Source organism: Gopherus evgoodei, chromosome 5, assembly GCF_007399415.2.
Source record: "Gopherus evgoodei ecotype Sinaloan lineage chromosome 5, rGopEvg1_v1.p, whole genome shotgun sequence".
Lineage (NCBI taxonomy): Eukaryota > Metazoa > Chordata > Testudines > Testudinidae > Gopherus > Gopherus evgoodei.
In genome coordinates this window covers 30,677,941-30,700,424 of record NC_044326.1, presented here as the reverse complement: position 1 = coordinate 30,700,424, position 22,484 = coordinate 30,677,941, and the positions used below count along the sequence as shown (strand labels likewise).

Genomic DNA, 22,484 nt, shown 5'->3' with positions numbered 1-22,484 from the left:
TCACACTGCAGCAGTTCTGGGGCTGGGGTTGCAGGATAGTCACCTCTCTCCTGGCTGTGGCAGATTCGGAGCTGGGCTGGGTTGGGGCCAAGGGAGGGGTGCCTCTTCCCCCTGGCTGTGGTAGGTCCAGGGCTGGGTTGGGGCTGGGGGAGGGACACCTCACGCGGCAGCTTGTCCGAGGGTGGGGGAGAAGCATCTCTCCGTGCTGCAGCCTTGAGCACCTGCGCAGTGCGTAATAGACTGCCGTGTGGCTGTGCAACTTAGAGGGAACTTAGATGTGCAGAGAGAGCACTAAAAAAAGCGCTGTGGGGATTGGGGCTGGGTCTGGAGCACAGGAACTCTGAAGCCTGGGGGATCTCAAGTCTTTGCCACGGCTAAAATGTGGTATTGTTATGTCTGCCCCATGGCCAGAGTGAAAAGTCCTGAGACTACCATGGACTGAAGGAAATACTGCAGTAGACAGGGAGACTGATCCCTCCATCCCTTAATCTCAGAATTTTTCTAGAGAGAAGGGTTTCTAAAAATGAGATCTTGGCTCCTATTCGTATTTGGGGCAGCACCATGTAATAATGTAGAATGAAATGTATATGTCTCTGGTGTACATACATCTCTACCCCGATATAATGCGACCCAATATAGCACGAATTTGGATATGATGTAGTCAAGCAGTGCTCGGAGGGGGGCTGCTCACTCTGGCAGATCAAACCAAGTTCGTTATAATGCGGTTTCACCTATAACGCAGTAAGATTTCTTGGCTCCAGAGGACAGCTTTGTATCAAGGTAGAGGTGTATTTGTCCTTAATCTGTTCAACTAAAATATATTAAGAGAAGTTTAACTTTATCCTGTTGACTGCTTCTATTGAGGTTAGGTAAACGTTGAATAAGTGACAGAATCGTTGCGCTCATTTGCACAGTACAGCCTATAATGCAGTGTAGGCTGTGCTGACCTGGAGTTGCATAACTACTGTGCTTGTCAGCCATTCAGCATGTTTCACTTGCATCACAATGGTTGCCAAGAAAGTGAAAATATGGCACTGGAAACTAGAATCACATACGTACACTTCTACAGAATTTGAATTGCCTTGTAAATTATGGGAAAGATTGCATACATAAGAAATAACTATTAGGTTAGGTGTGGCAGTATCATCATTATTGTTATACATGTAGGCTCCCCTCTTCCCATTTCTTATAATTAAGTAAAATAAAATATTTCTGTTATTGCTCTTTTCCCCTGAAAAGTCTTTATCTTTTGTTATCGGTGTCGTGCAGGGACACATGCTCAAGTCACATGCTGGATAATTCTAAATCTAAATAAAACTTTATACAGCATTATGATTGCATTTCCTTTTATGAATGTAAATTTTTCAGAAGTATTATGGCTAGCCTAGCAATTCTAACACAGCGTGTATGTATATTTAGTATGTTGTACTGCTATGGTTATTCAGAGCTTCAGGATAACTTTTTTGGTTTGATAGCCATCAACACACTAGAAATCTTAACTATCAGCTCTAAATATTTGGTGTTACAAGCTTCAAGTCCTTCCAACTTATCGCATACTGACTACCCAGAGGAATAAAAGCTCTTTCTGAAGTAGGTTCAAAGGACAAGCATGAAGAAGCCTCATCGGTGAGGTCTGGGGGAAATACTAGATGAAAGGCATAGATCGGTTTCCTGGCTGCTAGATAAGGAAAAAGAATAGGGATTTCTGCCAGGAATGCTGGCCCAGAGCCCTGGCTGATGGCTTATGTCCGATGTCCACACTCGTTGATTAAAGGGAGAAGAAACTCTGTCGTCCCTTTTGTTGCTCCAAGGAGGAGTCGGGATCGGATACTCTTCCTCCTCCTTTTGCCTAGCAGCCAGGAGGATATGTCTACCCATCTCCCAGCTTTTTTTTTTCCTTCATGGAAAGTAGCTCCCATGTACTCTTTATGCCATTATCTAAATCATTGAAAATATTGGACAGAATCGGACCCAGAACCAATTTCTGTGGGACCTCACTCGTTATGCCCTTCCAGCATGACGGTGAACCACTGATAACTACTCTCTGGGAACGATTTCCCAACCAGTTATGCGCTCACCTTTATAGTAGCTCCATTTAGGTTGTATTTCCTTAGTTTGTTTATGAGAAGATCATGTGTGACATTATTAAAAGTCTTCCTAAAGGCAAGATATACCACATCTGCCACTTCCCGCCCATCCACAAGGCTTTTACCATGTCAAAGAAAGCTATCAGGTTGATTTGACATAATTTGTTCTTGACAAATCCATGCTGACTGTTATTTATCACATTATCTTCTAGGTGTTTGCAAATTGTTTGCTTAATTATTTGCTCCATTATATGGTTCAGCTTCTTTAGTTTAGGTGTATCGGTATCATCTTATGTAATGGGTCATTTACCCACTGAATTTAAAGCTGGGATGAGGGACAAACAGTGCATATGAGTAGAGCCCTACCAAATTCACGGTTCATTTTGGTCAATTTCACGGACATAGGATTTTAAATATTGTAAATGTCATGATTTCAGCTATTTAAATCTGAAATGTCATGGTGGTGTAATTGTTTGTTTGGCTCCTGACCAAAAAAGATGAGGGAAAGGGGGGACACAAGGTTATTTTGTGTGTGTGTGTGTGGGGGGGTGTAGCAGTATTGCTACCCTTACTTCTGCACTGCTGCTGGCAGCAGTGCTGCCTTCAGAGCTGGGCAGCTGGAGAGCAGCGGCTGCTGGCTGGACTCCCAACCCTGAAGGCAGAGCCGCCGCCAGCAACAGCGTAGAAGTAAGGATGGCCTGGTATGGTATTGCTACCTTTACTTCTGCGCTGCTGCCTGCAGAGCTCAGCCCTCGGTCAGCAGCCACCACTCTCCAGCCGCCCAGCTCTGAAGGCAACAGCGCAGAAGTAAGGGTGGAATGGTATGGTATTGCCACCCTTCTGTGCTGCTGCTGGCAGCGTGTTGCCTTCAGAACTGGGTGCCTGGCCAACAGCCACCGCTCTCCGGTTGCCTGCCTCTGAAGGCAGTGCAGAATTAAGGGTGGCAATACTGTGACCCCCTCCCTTAAAATAACCTGATGACCCCCTGCAACTCCCATTTGGGTCAGGCCCTCCAATTTGAGAAACACTGGTCTCTCTCCTGAAACCTGTATAGTATAAGGTAAAAGCACACAAAAAACCAGATTTCATGGACTGTGAAGCATTTTTCGTGGCTATGAATCTGATAGGGCCCTACATATGAGAAATGGGAGTTGCATATACTACTTTAGACACTAACTTGAATTTTAAGGATTAAAAAAATCCAGAGGGACAATTAACCTATCTTTCTTCTAGCTTTCCAAGACCAACTTCTCCAACAACAATGATTTTCGAGCTCTTCTGCAATCACTGTATGCCACATTCAAGGAATTTAAAATGCATGAGCAGATTGAAAATGAATACATTATTGGCTTACTTCAGCAGCGCAGTCGGACTGTATATAATGTTCATTCGGACAACAAACTCTCAGAGATGCTTAGTCTCTTTGAGAAAGGGCTGAAGAGTGTGAAGGTAAGCTGCCAAAAATAGGCTAAAAGAAGTAGTTGTTTAGCCTTTAATTGTGTAATAAGGGAATCTTGCTAATATTAGTCATTGGTCTGCTTCTGCTTCATTTATTTGATGAGAAACTTTAGAAAACAAAAAATTGGCTTATACTTAAGCTTTCTTAGCATGTTACTGCAACTTGATGGTCTCAGTAAGCAGAAACTGCAGTGCAAGTTTCATCATTTAGCATAGCTGTTAAATCTTTTCCTCTCTCATTTTATATATATATAACTTGAACATAAATTAGATATCTTCCTCTATATATTAGACAGATAAAAGATTAAAATGCAACAAAGCAAAATGCTACTGACACAATATTTTTGTTCTTGTAAACAGAATAGTTATGAATACAGAGGAAAGCCTAGAAGATTACTGGTAAGTATTATATAGGAGAAATTTTGGAGACTTTCTTTGAAATCACAAAATTCAAACCTGAAAATTTAAAATGAGATTAATTTAACAGCTGTGTTACTTGATTAAATATACACTGGTTTCTGCTTACTGAGACCATAAATCTTTTCATAACATGCCCCAAAAGGCTGAGTAATCTAATTCTTTGTTTTCTAAAGATATACACATCTGTTGTATGGAGGTAATTACATTTATTATGGTCCTTCACTTCTCCTGCACTTGGCCCTCTAATCCATTTTGCCCAGGACTGCTACTAACATTCCAATGCTGAGTAGCTGTAAATGATTGCCATCTTCTTGGTTTGTTTTCAAATCAACCTTTTGACAAATACTTTTTTATTCCAAATGTGGAATTTCCTCTGCTGTGCCCTTCTCTTTCTTCTTTTTGTTCACTTCACTTTTTGGAATGAAAACTTGGGTCTCCATTGATCATTTGAGGTCCTATATTAAACTTGCCAAAGTAGATGCTCTGTAGTTAGGTTAAAAATGTTAACTTTTCACTTTTGATCATAGTCACTAAATGTTGATCTGGACACTCGGTCTCAGTAAAAGGAGTCAAGCAGACTGTTTTTCTCTCCTTTTGTGTTTTTGTTGCTACTGAGTGTCAAAAAGGTGAGAAACGTATTTCTAGGGTTGTCATACTTGGGGAACTTCTTGTCCAATTCAGCTCACATTGTGTAGAAATAGTTTACTTTAGCCCCTGGCGTAACCTGCCAGTGGAGGCCAGTCTGACACACTGTGAAGCTGGGATGGGGGAGGGTAGAATTGGGCTGATAGTGGAAACGCAGTGCAGCTTGATGTTTAATCTGAGCGTGATTTATCTCTTTCTTCTGAGCTTTGCCCATATAGGAAGTTGTTGTCAGACATATGTAACCTACGTGCTTTTTACTACTGACTACAGCTGGGCAAAAAACTTTTTTTTGATCATTGGCAGGTCTCAAAAATTGAAGGAATTTTTTTTTTTCAAGTGGACCCCAAACTTTTTTTTTTTGTTTTCAATTAATCAAAAAGTTGGAAAACTTCATTTCATGTAAAAACAAAACAAAAAGCCCCCTTTGATACCAAGTGAAACATTTTGTTTAAATTTTGGGCACTTTTAACCATTTTTCAATAAAAACAAATGTAATGACTGACTAGATTCACAAAACAGAAGTGGGGATATCCACATTATACCCAATAGCCTGGTGGTTAGGGCTGTCATGTGGGAGATGTACATTTGAAACCCTGCTCTGAAACGAGGACATGAACCCAGGTCTTTCACATCCTAGGCTATTAGCTATTCTGGTGTCGGTCTTGCTCGTTCTCTTGTGAAAGCAGTTCCACTTCATATCAATAATTAATCATGAACTGGTCCAGTGAGAGAGAGAGAGAGAGAAAATGGATGTGAAACCTGGTGCTTTGGACCCTCACTGGGGGGGAACACCCAGGTTTCAGTCCCTGCTCCAGTGAATGTTTGTTTATACAACGTGAAATGGCTTCTACTGGGGAGACTCTGAAGGACCTACCCAGAATAGCCAATAGTCTGGGGGCTAGGGAATTACCTGGGATGTTGTAAACCTGGCTTCAAATCCCTTTTTCAGGATCCCAGGCGAGTGTCCTAACCACTGGGTCTGAGGGTACCACCACAGTTTTGTGAATCTAGCCTGACATTTCGAAAAACAATTTGCTGAAATTAACATGACAAAGTGAGGAAATAACCATTTAACAACCAACCCCCATCTTCATCTTCTTGCTTCTCACATATTGTCATCAATTTTTACTGGCTTCTCATGTAGAAAACTAACCTAAAAGGAGAAATGGGAATTTTGGGACAATTTTGGTAAATACTTTCCTAGGGCTATTTGATCTGGTTTGAATTAAACAGACTGAACTGCACTTGTGTTTTTCTCTACTGTGTTGTTATGTTAACTTTGAATAGATACATTTGTTTGTAGAAATCAGTTTTAAGAAAAGATTTCAGCATGTTTCTTCTCCTGCATTAGTTTTTTTTTTGTATCTGAGCCCATGACCACATTACTGATATTGGCTATCATACACAGTACTGGAAATTTCTCAGTCCACCTATTGAGTATTATAGCCCAACAGAATAAGGATATTAGCCTTGCATTGTTTACTTTTCATTTTCAACACAGGAAAAAAACACTAAACTGTACTCACAAAAAAAAAAAAAAAATTGATGATGCAAGGTTGGGTTACTGTCTCCTTCCTGTACTATTGCAAAATTCACTGTAGAGAATTTCCTTCTCTGTCACAATCTGGACAGGCTCCAGGGCCAGATGCTTATTACGGGAATACAGAAAGGGTAACATTCATAGATGAGAAAGGTCAGTTAGCAAATAAGCCACAACTTTTAAAGTAAAGTATTTATTTTAAAAACTGACTCTTTCAAAGTAAGTTTTTATATGGCGCATTTAGTTAGAAACTACAAGTTGTTATTTAACTGGGATATTCGGTTAATTCATGTTGAGTTTATATATTTAAAATACAAAGCTAAGCTAGTTTATAACTTGTGCAGAATTTCCCATGTAAATTATTTAGATTAAATTTATTAATTTACACTTTTTTGGTGTGTCAGATTGGTAGGCTTTAATCTACAACAGTCTTAATACTTATATGTAAACTTTGCAATTACTTTAGAGTAGAAGTCAGATAATTCATATGTGATAACAAAGTAGACTAGAATTACAATAAAGTATTTGTTAATTTGACTAGCGGTGGATTATTGACCTATTGTGAAATAACAAAGACGTGAACAAACAAGATTTAAAAAAAAAAAAAAGGATGCTTCATCACAGAACGTACTTTATTGTGTTGACTAATGTAGTTTTATTTGTGGTACTTCATAGCAAGTTGTACTGTATTTTTTAAATAATTAAATTGTTAATATGAACATATAGCATCTCTGAGAAATGTTGTGATCTGTTCTTCAGGATTTGTAGACCTGGGGTTAGCAAGGTTATGCTGTTTGTGATTAATGACATAATGCATTTTAGATTGTAACAGAAGAAATAAACGACATCTTTTTTTAGTGCAGAAGACATCTACAAGAGTAAGAAATATGCAAATAATCTCTATACTAAAAGTTTAACCATTTTTTGTATGTTCTATAAATTAACACAGCCACTTCTGGAAAGGCAGAATCTTGAGAGCTATGGGAAATATGGATATAATTTTCAGTTCTTAAACCCTATGGAGAGCTTTTCTGGTTAAATCATACTTTTTGTTTTCAGAATGAATACGAACAGCTAAACTATGCTAAACAGCTGAAAGAGAGGTTGGAAGCCTTCACCAGGGATTTCCTTCCTCACATGAAAGAGGAGGAGGAGGTATGTAGAACTTTTCTTAAAGCTAAACCAGTTTTCTTCTCTGAATGTTTGTTTGGAACTGCTGGTCTTCAGGTCCTGAGAATCCAAGAAGAGGTCTGTGTAAGCTGGAAAGCTTGTGTCTTTTACCAGTAGAAGTTGGTCCAAGAAAAGATATTACGTCACTCATTTTGTCTCTAATATTTATTAAATAATTTAAAATTCCAGGTATAGTGACATGACTAGCCTTTTTGATAAGTATTTACACTGAGTGAATTGTACAGGATTTCACCGTAATTTTGGATTAGAAATGAAGACTATCTGACATCTACTATAGAAGTTCAAAGCACACTTGCTTTTTATCTTATGGCTGAATTGATGTATAGGTTGCCTCTGAGCGTCACTAGTAAATGGAACATGGAATTTTAAAGATATTTGAACAGTTTGTTTCCATAATTTAAACTTTCAGTATAAAATTATGGGAATAATGAGTGATGTATATGGACCATTTTAATTTGACAGTTTTTCTAGGTATTCATACCATGACTGTGGTATCTTAGGAATGCATTCTTTCTGTGTTTAAAAAAATATACCTTTTTTTCTTAAGGAATACTTTTAAATGTATTGAGACTATTATTTCATACAATGTGTATTTTTCTTAAATTTTAAGCATAATGTCCAATTATTTTAAAATAGCTTCTCCAAAAGAAGATCTAGTAAAACTGGCCGAAGATCTACAAACGTTAAAAGCAAAACCAAAAAATGTTTGAAGTTATAAACCAGTGGCCTATGAATTAAACAGTTTCTCTCAAGCTGCTGCATATATTTGACATGTACAGACTGGTATTGCCAGTCTGATTCTGTTTTATGTGTTTCCAAAAATTGGGAAACATCCTTGGAGAGAGTAAAGCCTCCCAAATCTGCTCAAGAGAGAAGACCTCTCATGTATTATTAATAATAATACTTCTACGTGAGGATCTTAATAATATTGTCTGAGTTAAACACATATTCTTAGCTCCATTTAATATATGGGGAAACTGAAGAAACAAGACAGGTCTACACTAGAAATTTAGGCCAACCCAGCTATGTCACTCAGAAAAATCCACAACCTTGGATAGTTAAGATGGCCTAAATCCCCATGTAGACAGCGCAAGGTCCACAGAAGCATTCTTCTATCAACCTAGCTGCTGCTGCTGCTGCTGCTGCTGCTGCTGCTGCTGCTGCCGCCGCCTCCTGAAGAGGTGGATTACCTGCACTGATGGGAGAACCCCCTCCTGGCGAAGTAGGTAGTTGTCTACACTGAAGCATTACAATGGTACCACTGAAGCATTTTAAGTTTAGACACGCCCACAATGATTTTACTTGCCCAAGGCCATGCAATCAGATGTTTGCAGATTTGGGATTAGAATTCTGGAATTTCAGATTCCTCACCTGGCATTCATTACTGTGCATCATGTTGTTTCTTTTGTAACTCCTGTTGTAAACATTAAATTAGATAAGTTTTATATATATCATTTTAAAAACATTGTGGCAGCAGTGTGGGTTTTTTGATTGTGGATAACTGGCATTTATTGGTTTAGGTTTTTCAGCCCATGTTGATGGAATATTTTACTTATGAAGAATTGAAGGATATTAAAAAGAAAGTTATTGATCAACACTGCTCACAGAAGGAAGCTGCAGAACTTGTTAGAGGTCTTAGCCTTTGGAATCATCTGAAGAGCTCTGTGGATGAGAAAACAGATCAAGGTGAACCATTTTTAATTAAACCAAATGCAATTTTAAATTTGCAAGTGTAATCCACTGAAATCACTCTAGTGAAGAGTTGTCACTGTACATTTGCTGAATGCTTTTATATGGTTTTTATCTTAGAAAATGATGTCTGTCTTCAAAATTGCAGTGATGTGTTGGGAAGAATATTGCTGTTTTTAGAAGTTGCAATGTGGGTGTGTTTTCAAGGATATCTCGTTCTTCCCGTGGTAATGCTCTGTCCAAATTATAGCAAATATGCGGAGTCTGGTATTTAACTTTTAATTTCATGCTTCAATTTCAGATTGTATTTTCTGTTTCCAAACCATGCCTTCACTGCCTGAAGGCAGGGTCTGGAGGTTTCTCAGTTGATATACTCAAGAGAGCAGAAGAGTTAAGTCAGCTGACATTATCCCAAGTAATAGAACTCCCCCTTGGTCTTCCTTGTCCAAGGAACCAGAAGGGGAGGATAAGCAGAGAAGGAGAGGGTTGGAAAAATGTTTCTGCAAGATGAATGACTGAATACAGTGAAATTTCATCCTCACTTTTAGAATGAAATTTGGACAGTTCTGAAACACCACCTTTTCATTTATGAAATTTAGTATAGGATGATTCACTTGGTAAGGGCCAGTTGCTCGTTTAATCTGAATGATGGAGCATCAATAAAATTTTCAATGTAAAAAATACTTATAGCTGAAAAGGTAGCCTAGTCAGCTTAGTAGGAGGCTTGTGTTGTTCCACAACACCAGGAAAATTGTAATGGGATAGTAAATACAGCATATCCTCATGAAATTGACCACCAAGGATAAAGAAGGTGCTGTTCCTACTTAAGTCAGTTCATGAAAATCTAACACACTTGAATTGAAGACTGTAATCCAAACAGTGACAAGTTTTGAGACTTCCTTTGAACCACTAAACTAATCAATTTCTACTTTATAGGCCCAGCTGATACAGAATAAAATCATGTATCAGAATGCAAAATACATCTTGGTCTCTGACCAGTCTGATATGGCAGACACGCAGCCTGGTGGAATTAGCTCCTGCCATCTCTACCCCCAATTCCCACTCCGTTAGTAAGACTTCTACAACTTTTCTATCCTGAGTTTAGTCAGCTTTGGTATTAAAGTGGATTTGTGGGGGAAGCATATGTGAAGATATGTGATTTTTTTGAAGGAAGCATATAAATTCCAGCCATTTTAAAAAGTGGGAGAAGGTATCCATTGCTGATATTTGTTTCTTGTGCTCTGCTACTTTCTTTTGAGATAAAGCAAAATATATATATTTCATCTGAGGAAGATTTGCTGAATAACAAACACCTTAAATTAGGCAATCAAGTGAACCTGTGCATGATTGCATTTTCCTTTCCTGCCAGAGAAATGGCAAGCAGGACATTTTGTTGGACAAATTCCCTGTCTTGTCCTGCACTTACTTTGGAGGCTTCTCAACACAGGAAAAGAGACTTTGCCCCTCTCTAAATAGGCATGTAAAACAGCATGGCTTGATTTTCATTTTGACAGTTTTCTGGGACACCATTTGTCTGAAGTCTTGTATGCACCAGGATACTAAATGTCAAACCCTGCAGGGTGATCTCCCTTATTGTGCAGTCTTTATGGGAAGCTCTGATCTTAGCCTCACCAAGTATGTCTTCTAGATATACAAATTGTTTTATGGGAACAAGTTGGAAATTTGGGTAGCTTGTAGAATATGAATGTGAAGTTAGAAAAGCCTAACTTCGATGACACCAGCAATTCCTGTGGTGAATTGATCAGTTCCGTGGATCACTTCCATAGTAATGTCTTTGGAGGTCCAATTGTCCAGATAAGAAAACAAATGCATTCCTATTCAGTATTAAATGAAATACAGTATATTCAAGCAGTTGCTAAATGTTTGCAAGCCAACATCATAAATTGAGGGTACTATTTCTGTGCTTACTTAATTAGAAATCTGGGGTACAACCTGAGACTGGGCTCGATCCTGATGTGTAAGAATCCATAAGGTTCAGAAGTTGTAGCCTGCTTCCAGTCTCTGGAATCAAGTCTCTGACTACTGGAAAAATCACTTTGACTTTTTCTTTCGTAACGAACTAGTGTCTCTGATACTCAGAATGGTAAAGTAGTTGAACTGGTTTTGAATCTGGTCTATGAGAATTCACTGTTTTCACATTCTGGAAGCACACATTCTGGACTCCATTATAACACACTTACCTTTGGAGAAAATCTGATTCTTTGGAAGTAATGGGAAAGAATAGCATTGCCTCTATGGTTCTGGTGTCTGAAAGACCTATTTAAGGTGAGTATCACCTTCCCTTTCTGACTAGAGCTAAGGAGTAGAAGAAAAAAAGACAAATATTTAGCCTTCAAATCATTTGTACCACTTCTCATAGTCTTTCTTTGTTATGAATATTCATTTTAAAAATCTGATTCCTTACTGATTGAATTTTTCACACCACTGCTTACAGAAATTCCACAGACTTTACCCAGCCAGTAGAAACTATTTCTCGATATATTTATTTTGTAGCATCTAGTGGTCATGTAAAAATTATTTTAAACAATACTTTACAAAAATTCACCCACAATGAGGTGTATTAAAGCTACTGCTTGTTTGTTGGGAATGAACAGAAACTAAAAACGAAATATGATACCTGTGCTTTAGAGCACTGTGTAAGACACTTACTTGGTTTTGTTTGTTAGTCCTGACTGTTCAGAAGTTTAAAAAGGTATTACCTACACTAGTTAGTTGCACTCAGAAGAGATGGGGAGCCAAGTGCAAAGATTAGAGGCTTGAAGCATAGAGGATGTGCTTGTGTTAGCTTACCCCAGTCAAGAAGGCTGAGTGCTTGGAGGTAATAAAAACGTAATCCTCATTGAACTAGACTAGTTGCAGCTTCCTTGCTAGCTGCAGATGAGAAAAGTCCCTGGAGCAGCCGTGGTTTGTGTTTTGGCAAAGTCAGGCATATGTGCTGTTAAAAGGTGCAAATCCTGCTTCTGCCCATTTCAATAAGTTTTCATTACCACAAAGTATTGCTTCCATTCCACCTGGCTTGAGTAGCATCCAGTTCCCTTTCTTGGACAGATTTTGGAAAGGAAATTAGGCTGTATAATCTGTAAAGGAAATGGTAGGCGTTGAACTGAGTTATTGTGATCTTCAGTGGCATTTATAGCATAGAATGTTTAAAAAACACACCTGCTCCCCCCAGTGCCTCTGAATATTTTTATATGAAATATTCTTTTAGCTCTTATTACTAGACAAATTGAATGTTTTCTTATGTTCACTTTAATGCATTTTATCATTGCATCACCTTGGGGAAAAAATGAGTCCAGTCATTATCACTTAACTGCAGAAGCATACGCTGATATCCCTTTATTAACACACACATTTTATATTTCAGAAACTGAAGTGACAGGGCATACCACAAATATTACCCATCTTCCTCCTGAAGTAATGCTGACCATTTTCAGTTACCTTAACCCTCAGGAGTTGTGTCGATGTAGTCAAGTAAGCACTAAGTGGTCTCAACTGGTTAAAACTGGATCTCTTTGGAAACACCTTTACCCTGTTCAGTGGGCCAGAGGTAGGTGATTGAATTTTTCAGTTGTTTTAAAAACATTTCAGGGATCTGATTTTGGAGATTCCAAAATATAATAGATTAGTATTTTGTGTAACTAATCTAGATTAATTGAGTGTAGGTGCTCCATTTGGTCATGGTGGCATTACACAGCTTAACTTGATGTGATAGAAGTTGATTTTGATAGAGGGAACAACTACAAGCTTAGTTTAATGTTTTATTTTTTGGTAGTGATGAAAAGTCAGTATATACAAGAATGGACTCAAGTTAAATGAAACAGTAATATGCTAACCCATACGTGATCTAACAATTATATTAATTGGTAATACATCTTAGTAATCGGAAATAAGGTTGGTATATAGTGTTCTCTATCCTTGTGTTCTAAATGGTGATCTTGTGGCTGCTTTAGTAGTTTTATTGCAGCGGATTCAGAGAAATTGTATAGTAAAAGTGAAATATTTCATATTTTTGTTACGTTGCAGGCTTTTCTTGTACAGACAAAGTTTTTAGAGGCTCTTTATATATTGCAAGACTCCCATAAAGGGTACAAGCCACAGAAGCAACAAAACCCCTGTACCTTTGCAGATAGCTACCATCGGCATGTCACTGTTTCCCCACAATTAGTAAGAGAAACATCATATCCAACTGGTTGTCCGTTGGGAAAAAGCTTGTTTTCTACACAGCTGAGTTGTGTGTGTAGTGTATAATTGAAAACTCATGAGCTATGGCTGTTGGAAGTGTTCTTATTCCGAACTGATCAACTTCTGGCCAAGTGACATGACCAATAAATAGTGAAGATTTCATATTAGAAAGGAAATTTGTTTATTTTGTGCAGGTTTTTTTGCTTAGTAAATCAATAGTTAGTTAAATTAACTGTGTATATGTAAATATACTTATTTTGTTATAGAATTTTAGAAACAGGAAATCAAAATTTTTTTCAATGAGGCGCACCGTTATTTCAGTTTTACTTTGCATTTTCATACTGGACCCTAGAGGGGAAATATGAAAAATAGAGAGTCCTCATTAAAAAATAGAATAATGGTTAACCTAATGGAGATATTGAAATTGTCTCAGAAATTCTAAATGCTTTTGAACATTCACTTTAAATACATAGACATTTCCTGATGCTTATAATATAACAGTCCAATTCAACCTCAGTTGAAGAAAATAGAAAATCTTTTACTTATATCATTGGATTGTACCCCAATATATAACACATAATTGCAGGATTTTCAGTTATAAAGATCAAATGTTTCCTACGGTGCTTTTTCATGTATTTCCTTTTTTTGGCTGAGTAGGTGACTGGTACAGTGGTCCTGCAGCTGACCTTGATACTGAACCTGATGAGGAGTGGGTGAAAAATAGAAAAGATGAAAGTCGTGCTTTTCAGGAATGGGATGAAGATGCTGACATAGATGAATCTGGTAGGCAAAATATAATCTAAATAAATTGCTATGCAAAATTCCTTTTCAGCTTTTAATGATGAAGATGCAAACCCCCCCCAGAAGATGTAATCATATAGCTATAATTTTATAGAGGCAAATGTAGATACTTCTGTTGTCAGTAGCTACTGATGTGGTGCTCTGCTCTTGTTCGATGATAACTGTTGGCTGCGTGTGTGTTCCCTCTGTGTGCTGCCCCGGCTCTGCGCAGATAGCTGACACAGCAAACCCTGAGAGAACCCCCCAAAACCACAGACTCTAGTAAGGTATGAAGGAACCTGAGCCAGGTTTATTGTCAAATGAAGCACAGTAATAGTTTCCTATAGACTCTACAGGACATACTGTGAATATGTTCCCCCTGACAATGGACACAGCTCAGTCAGTGGCAGGACACTCCACTGCCCCTTAGGCTGGACAAAGATGAGCATTCCGGGACCTACTTTTGTACAGTTACAGGACAGATTACTCATCCCTACTAACGTACTGAGGTACAGTCCCTTGCTCATTAGGGTGCTGTCTCCCACTTTGTTTCAGACAAACAGATCTATCCATCATGCTGTCCTCTTTGACCCTGCACATGCCTGTTCCTTGTTATGTCTGTGGAGTGTCCAAGTGCCATCTTGGCACAAGTTCCTCTTATTAGCACTTATATGTGAATGCACCTGCTTCTAACAACCCTCTTCTCTCCAACTTCTGTGAGTGAGGCCTGCCTCTGGCTCACAGCCCAGCTTTTGCTTAGCAATGCCTGGAAGTACTTTGCTTCAGGCTTCAGGCCTCAGACTGGCCCTCTGACACAAGAGTTTGTTTCAGGGCTTCATCTTACTACAACTTCCTTTTGAAAAACAGTTTTATCTTAATTGATTTTAGTACATACATTACAATTATGAATAAACGAAGAAACACTTAATCTGGAATGTGTACTTTTACCTTGGGCTAGCAGAAAATACTTTGAATTTGGACAGTTTCAGCTAACTACTGTAGAATTAAGATTAAAATAATATAATTAAAAGAACACAGGCGCACTGGCTCTTGAGCAGTTAGTCGATGTCCTCTATATATTACATGGATATAAAATGTTTCCGAATATGGTACTACATTTTGTTAGGCAACCAGACTTTTGTTTACTAAAACAAAGCAGTAGCAAGCAGTCACCCTAACCAGTGTCTCATAATTTCAATATCTGTGAAGTATGCAAAACACAGCACACACAAACTTCCTTTGTCCACAATTTAATGATAGCTTCAACATCTTACCTTATTTGTGTTACTAAGGCTTGGATGAATTATGCTCCTATCTCTGTTTTGGCTATCCCATTTCCAGCTCTGTACTCAGTTCAGCATGAGCTGAACATTGGGGAAGGGCAATACCATGTTTTTTTTCAATCTGGTCTATTTGTCAGAAATTCCCCATCTTGAAGACATATTCAGTAGAAGCAGCAAAGAATCCTGTGGCACCTTATAGACTAACAGACGTTTTGGAGCATGAGCTTTCGTGGGTGAATACCCACTTCCTCAGATGCATGTAATGGAAATATCCAGGGGCAGGTATTTCCATTACATGCATCTGAGGAAGTGGGTATTCACCCACGAAAGCTCATGCTCCAAAACGTCTGTTAGTCTATAAGGTGCCACAGGATTCTTTGCTGCTTTTACAGATCCAGACTAACACGGCTACCCTCTGATACTTGATATTCAGTAGAGTGTGTCCAATTGGTATGTGAATTCCAAGATAAAATTCACTTTAAAAGTATGTTGCTATTTTCAAGTTTTTAGTCTCAGAATCCTGTTAGATATAAAGGTGCTCTTAGATGCCCAGTTGACTTCAGTAATGCACAATAGTTTTCCTTTCTCTACTGTTGGCCCAGAGGCTGAAATTTTGTCTCTTTGTAAACCAGATTCAGTAACGTTGCCTTTGTAACTTGTAACTAATTACTGCAACATCTTCTACACAGAGTTCCAATGGAAAAAGTAATTGGCAGCTTCAGCTATTACAGAATGCTGTATTATTCTTTGGAATGAGATGACCGTTATGACCAAATAACATTCTGTATTCTGAATTTTACCAGTTTGTGTCTATGTAAATTTTGAATTTTTGGTAGCAACCTATAAAACCGTAAATGGTGCAGAATCTGAAAGAAACCTCCTTCTTCCTGAGCAATGTTGTAATAGCTTTCTATTGGGTTGGTTGCTCTTGTTCGTGTCTGGGGTTTATCTCTGTAGGACAGCTAGCAAGATAGACCACTAGAAAACCACACCTCTGGAACCTGCGTCCCAGAGTTGAGCAAATTTTAAAGTGCATCATCAAATGTGTTACGTTAAACTTTTCATTTACATTCACATTCTTTTAGGCACGAGATATGTAGATGTTTTAAACCTCAGTGGTTCTTTGAGTAGTGCCCCTATTTGTGCTCCATTGTAAGTGTGTCTGCATCCCTGTGCTGGTGATCAGAGAACTTGTAGCAGTGTCCTTTGGGCCTGTGCATGTGCTTTCTCTCATGCTGTGCCATGAGGCTAGCCAGCCCATGTGAGCTAACCATCCTCAGTTCCTTCTCAACCACCCTGGCTAGCGACACAGCTATTAGCAGTGCGTTAAGTTCTTCTGTTTGCAGTTTGCAATTGGTTTTCCCAAGTTCTAGTTGTACTTTTAGTTATTTCTTTGTTCATTTCTCCAACCCTTCAAAAAAAATTAAAAAACCCACAGACCATCCAAACTCCTTTATTTTTCTTCTCGTGTCTCCCCCCCGCCCCCCCCCCCCGGGGGCCTGTTCTCTTAGTGGGGTATGCCTGTCTCCCTGGATTTCCAAGAAATGCCACACTTGCAACGAGGCGATCCGTTGCAGATAAGACCACTCATTGTATTTGCTGCCTTGGTGAGGGTCACATACAGCAAAAGTGCACCTTCAGCCAGTAGCTCTGGCTGAGATCCTGCAAGAACAGAGAGCTCCACCAGAAAATTATCTTCCTGGAGGCAGCTCGGTGACCTTTGTCTCCTGACAGACATGAGTCTTCCCCCTAACTTTCAACTTCTAAGGGAAGTGGGTCAAAGAAACAAGTTGGGGACTCCTAAAGTGAGTCCTACAAGAAGAGGGCGGGGAAGTTCCCTAAGCGAGCGTATTGATAGCTGCAAATTATCTCTCTTGCTCAGTATCCTCAGCAGCACCAGTACAGGGCTACACCATATGACGGGGACTGGTAACGCCTTCATCCCTTTGGCAGGACGGCATATTCCTCTGCCATCTTGCAGTTCTATGTCGCCAACTAGCAGGCACTCATGGCCAAATATAACTACACAAATTATAACAAACTCAGTGACTTTACTGACAAATTACCCAAGGCACATCAGGAATCCTTTAAAGGCATCATACAAGAGGGACAATTAGTAGCAAAAACAAAGCTACAATTGGCCCGTAGTACCACTGACACAGCCGCTAGGCCCATCTCCACAGTGGTGGTGATGCGATGGACATCCATGATTCCACTTGTTGGGATTCCCGAAAAAGGTGCAGTCCACGGTGGAAGATCTTCCTTTTGAGAGGATGAAGCGCTTCGCTGAAAAGACCGACGCCTCCTTTCATACCTTAGGCTACCATTCCAGGGCTACCCTCAGGTCACTGGGAATCTATACGCCAGGGCAAAAGAGGCGTTTTAGTCTCCAATCTCAGCACGGACCATATGTGGCTTAATATTAGCCTCATAACCATTACAAAATGCAGAGGAAGAAAGGGAAATTCCTGAAGTGCAAACTGTCTGGTCCACAAACTTTGTCCCAACTCCCTGCATCTAAACACCACATTTGACAGGCAGGTCAAGGTGCCATGAGACCACTTCCCACAACTGACACAACCAACTGTGATTGTATACCCGTTTGGCCACCGATTGGCAATGTTCTGCGCTGCCTGGGAACATGTAATGTCGGACTGATGAGTTCTAGAGATCGTCCAATCTGGGTACTCCATTCATTTCAGCTCCATAGCCCCTCCACGACCCCCTTTCCCATCCCTCATCAGGGACCCTTCTCGTGAGAGTTTATGACGACAGGAGATAAATCATCTCCTCCAGTTAGTAGCCATAGAACTGGTACCTCAGTGTCTGTGAGGCAAGGAGTTCTACTCTCATTACTTCCTAATTCCCTGAAGAAAGGGAAGTTGGAGACAGCCTTCCAAGGGGAGCAGTGGAGGCAAAAGACTTATCTGGCTTCAAGACAAAGCTTGATAAGTTTATGGAGGGGATGGTATGATGGGATAGCCTAATTTTGGCAATTAATTGATCTTTGACTGTTAGCAGTAAATATGCCAAATGGCCTGTGATGGGATGGATCTGAGTTACTACAGAGAATTCTTTCCTGGGTGTGTGTCTGGTGAGACTTGCTCACATGCTCAGGGGTTAACTGGTCGTCATATTTCGGGTTGGGAAGGAATTCTCCTCCAGAGCAGATTGGCAGAGGCCCTGTGGGTTTTTCGCCTTCCTCTGCAGTGTGGGGCATGGGTCACATGCTGGAGGATTCTCTACATCTTGAAGTCTTTAAACCATGATTTGAGGACTTCAGTAGCTCAGACATAGGTTAGGGGTTTGTTACAGGAGTGGGTGGGTGAGATTCTGTGGCCTGCATTGTGCAGGAGGTCAGACTAGATGATCATAATGGTCCCTTCTGATCTTAAAGTCTATATGATTCTATGATACTGGTCCTCAGAGCTCTCAACAAGTTTGTTAAGGCTCAGACATTCAAAATGATCACCTTATTGACTGTCATTCCAAGATTGGAACAGAGAGACTAGTTTTTGGCCCTCAACCTCTAGGACGCCTACTTTCACATCTCAATCCTACCAGCTCACAGATGATTTCTTAGGTTCACTCTGGGACATGACCATTATCAATACAGAGTCCTCCCCTCTGGGCTGTCTTCAGCCCTGAGAGTATTTTCCGAAGTGTTCTCAGTGGTAGCCACTCACTTATGCTCGCAAGGGATAATGATTTACCCATACCTAGATGACTTTCTTCTCAGAGTCTGATCTCTCCAGGAGGCCCACAAAGCTGTCAGCATTACAATACACTTGTTCACAGAACTGAGTTTACAGGTCAAGACCCAGAAGTCAACCCTTACCCCAGTGCAATGCCTGGAATTCATTGGGGCCAACCTAGATGCCATACAGGCCAAAGCCCTCCTACCTCACCACTGGTTCCTATCCCTGGCTCTGCTCATAGACGCCATTCAATACTGTCCAGATTCTGACCAGACTCTGCCTCCAACTCATAGGACACATGGCAGCAGGCACGGCAGTGATACCACATGCGATGCCTCTAACTATGGTTCAGTTTGGTTTACAGACAGGACAAACCCCTGCCACTCCCCACCAGGATCAAAAGTTCCTTAAACTGGTGGAAGGACCTGACAAATGTGTCAGGGATCCCCTTCTCCCACACATCACCATTGTTGGTTCTTACCACGATGCATCACTCCTGCGGAAGGTTGCACATTTAAATGGCCTCATGACGCAAGGCAAATGGTCACCTTCGGAGATATCTCTACACATCAGTCCCCTCAAACTGAGACCTGTCAGCATGTCTTTGCTCCTTTCTTCCCGCTGATCACAGGATCACATACAAAGATCCTACAGACAACATAGCCATAGCAACTGGGAGTGCTGGCGGTAGTTCGCCCTCTCTGTGCATGGAGGCAATGAGACTATGGAAATGGTGCATCTCTCACAAAGTCACTTTGTCCGCGACTTACCTCCTGGTATGCAGAACTTGATAGTGAACAACCTCAGTCACAAATTCCTGCACGATGACAAGCGGGAGACTCACTTGTCAGTACTCCATGACTTGTTATACAATAGGGAACACTATCCATAGACCTGTTCACCACTTAGCAGAACAGGAAGTGTCCATGCTACTGCTACAGGGCAGGGATGGAACAGCACTCTCTGGGTGGTGCTCTTCTTCTCCCCTGGGACAAGACCTTCTTTTATGCTTTTCCTCCATTTCCTCTTCTGCTGAAGGTCCTGCTAAAAATAAAAAGGGATGGAGCTCACATCATCCTGATTGCTCCTACTTGGCCTTGACAGACCTGGTGCTTTTATCTGACACAGCTCGCAACATGCCTGCCAATCTCTGTCCTGACCTTTCCACACCAGCTCTCACAAGCTGAAGGGCGTACCACATGCCAACAGGGAGATTCTCTGCCTCAAAGCATGGCTTCGGCTTGATTCCAGGACTTAGAAGTGTCTTTTGCAAAGGTAGTACAAGAGGTTCAATTACACAGTAGAAAGTCCTCCATACGAGGTACTTGCCTGCAGAAATGGTTTAGATTTCAGATTTGGTGCATGTCCTAACAGATTTCTCCAACATCAGCAACTCTTCCACATGTTCTAGAATATGCTCTGACCCTTTAAAAAGTCAGAATTATCCCTAAACTCTCTTAGGGTCTATCTAGCAGCTATTACAGCCTTTCACCATCCTGTAGAGGGATATTCTGTGCTGTCATCATACCCAACCACTTAAAGATTCATTAAGGGTATAAAAAATGCTTCCCTCAACTTTGACTCCCTACCTCCATGTGGGACCTAAACCTGGTACTGAAAGGGCTGACTAGGCCTCCCCCTTTGAACCCATGGCCACCCGTTTGCTAACCTACCTATCAATGAAAAAAGCTGACCTGATAGCAGTTACTTCGGCCAAAAGGATAGGAGATCCAGATCTGATGGCGCATCCTCCTTACACAGTTTCCTTTCCAGACAAGATTACAGTCAGGCCACATCCAAAATTCATTCCTCAGGTAACCTCCTTGTTTCACATGAACCAATCAATTCACCTTTGAATCTTCTGCACCAAGCCTCACCAAGATGATAGGAGATTAACTACATACCCCACATGCTAGGAGAGCCCTGGCCTTCTACCTTGATAGATAAATGCGTTCGGGCAGTCCCCTAGACTTTCCTCTCTGTGTCAGGAATATCCAAGAGCTCAGCAATATCAGCCCAAAGACTCTCTGTGTGGGTCTTGAGATGCATCAGAAGTGCTCCCAAATTCATAACGTGACCCCCACCTCCTAGACTTGATCTGTACACATTCCACAAGATCAATCTCCTCATCTGTCGCCTTCTTCAAGGATGTCACTATCTCAGAGATCTGCAGAGCGTCAACATGGGACATACAGAACACTATGCAATCGCTGGAGAGACTGTCTCCGATGCCATACTCTGCTCCACAGTACTGTCATCTTTAACTGACCCAACTCTGAAGTCCCAGTCCTCCAGAAGGGATACTACTTGGGAGTCACATACAGTGGAGCATCCATAGGGACACTACTTGAAGAAGTTGTTACTCACCTTGTGCAGTAACAATGGTTCTTCAAGATGTGTGTCCCTATAGTTGTCCACAAACCACCCTCCTCCCCTCCACTTTGGCATTCTCGTTTATGACTCTGTGGTAGAGAAGGAACTTAGGATGGTTAGCCCACGTGTGCTGACTAACCTTGTGGCACAGCACGAGGAGAGACAGCGCATATGCTGGCCTAATGGACACTGCTACGAAATTCTCCAATCAGCAGCACAGAGATGCAGACACACCTACAGTGGAGTACCCTGCGGGAGACATCTCGAAGAACCATCATTGCTGCATAAGGTAGGTAACTTTTTTTTTTTTGTAAATCTTGTATTTAATGTGATATGGGGAGAAGAACTCTATAAATCTCTCTAAATACATTATAAAGACTTAGTTTTCTTTTTGGTTTATTTTCAGAAGAGGCTGCAGAAGAATCACTTGCAATTAACATAGCACAGATGGAAAAGCATTTACTCCATGGCTTAATTCATAATGTTCTCCCACATGTAGGCACTTCAGTGAAAACACTAGTACTGGCCTACAGTTCTGCAGTTTCTAACAAAATGGTATGTATCCTCAGCACTAATACATTTGAGTGTGCAGGCTATAATTAGTAATAATATATAATTGATGTGCTTGAGTCTGTATTGTCAGTGAAGTTGAATTGCAACTCAAATGAGTGTTCATTTGCATGTTGGCTGAGAGACTCTCTTTAATTGTCTACGTTATTTGCATTTTCTTTTTCATTTCCTTCGCTAGGTTAGACAGTTCTTGGAACTTTGTCCTAACTTGGAACATCTGGATCTCACTCAAACTGATATTTCAGACTCTGCATTTGAAAGGTTAGTTATTTGCTTTTAAAAACTTTGTATCTATAGCTTTTCCAGTAACAAAACAACCACCAAACCTAGAGCAATACAGTGACTAGTATAGTAATTATACATAGAACTTGCATTCATCCATAACCAACAATCAAACTTAAGCAACATTAATATTCTACTTAATATGGCAGGCAAAGCTTATAACTGTGGAATGGAACATTTTGAAAAGACTTCAAATGTTTCAGTATTGCACATAACCCCAGTGAGTTGCAACCCTTGCATAATAATCTTATGGGTGTAATGTTAA

The 22,484-nt window shown here is 40.3% G+C and overlaps 1 protein-coding gene across 2 annotated transcripts in view; it reads left to right on the top strand.

The window, feature by feature from the left end:
• FBXL5 (F-box and leucine rich repeat protein 5) overlaps nt 1–22,484 on the top strand; it is a 53,589-nt gene that overhangs the window by 8,636 nt on the left and 22,469 nt on the right. The window contains exons 2-8 of one of the 2 annotated variants that reach the window (XM_030563094.1): nt 3,321–3,536; nt 7,210–7,305; nt 8,862–9,027; nt 12,416–12,598; nt 13,891–14,016; nt 21,774–21,922; nt 22,116–22,198. In XM_030563094.1, the coding sequence (XP_030418954.1) occupies nt 3,321–3,536; nt 7,210–7,305; nt 8,862–9,027; nt 12,416–12,598; nt 13,891–14,016; nt 21,774–21,922; nt 22,116–22,198 (1,019 nt within the window). The remainder of the gene's footprint in view (nt 1–3,320; nt 3,537–7,209; nt 7,306–8,861; nt 9,028–12,415; nt 12,599–13,890; nt 14,017–21,773; nt 21,923–22,115; nt 22,199–22,484) is intronic. The other variant, XM_030563093.1, reaches the window with a different exon arrangement.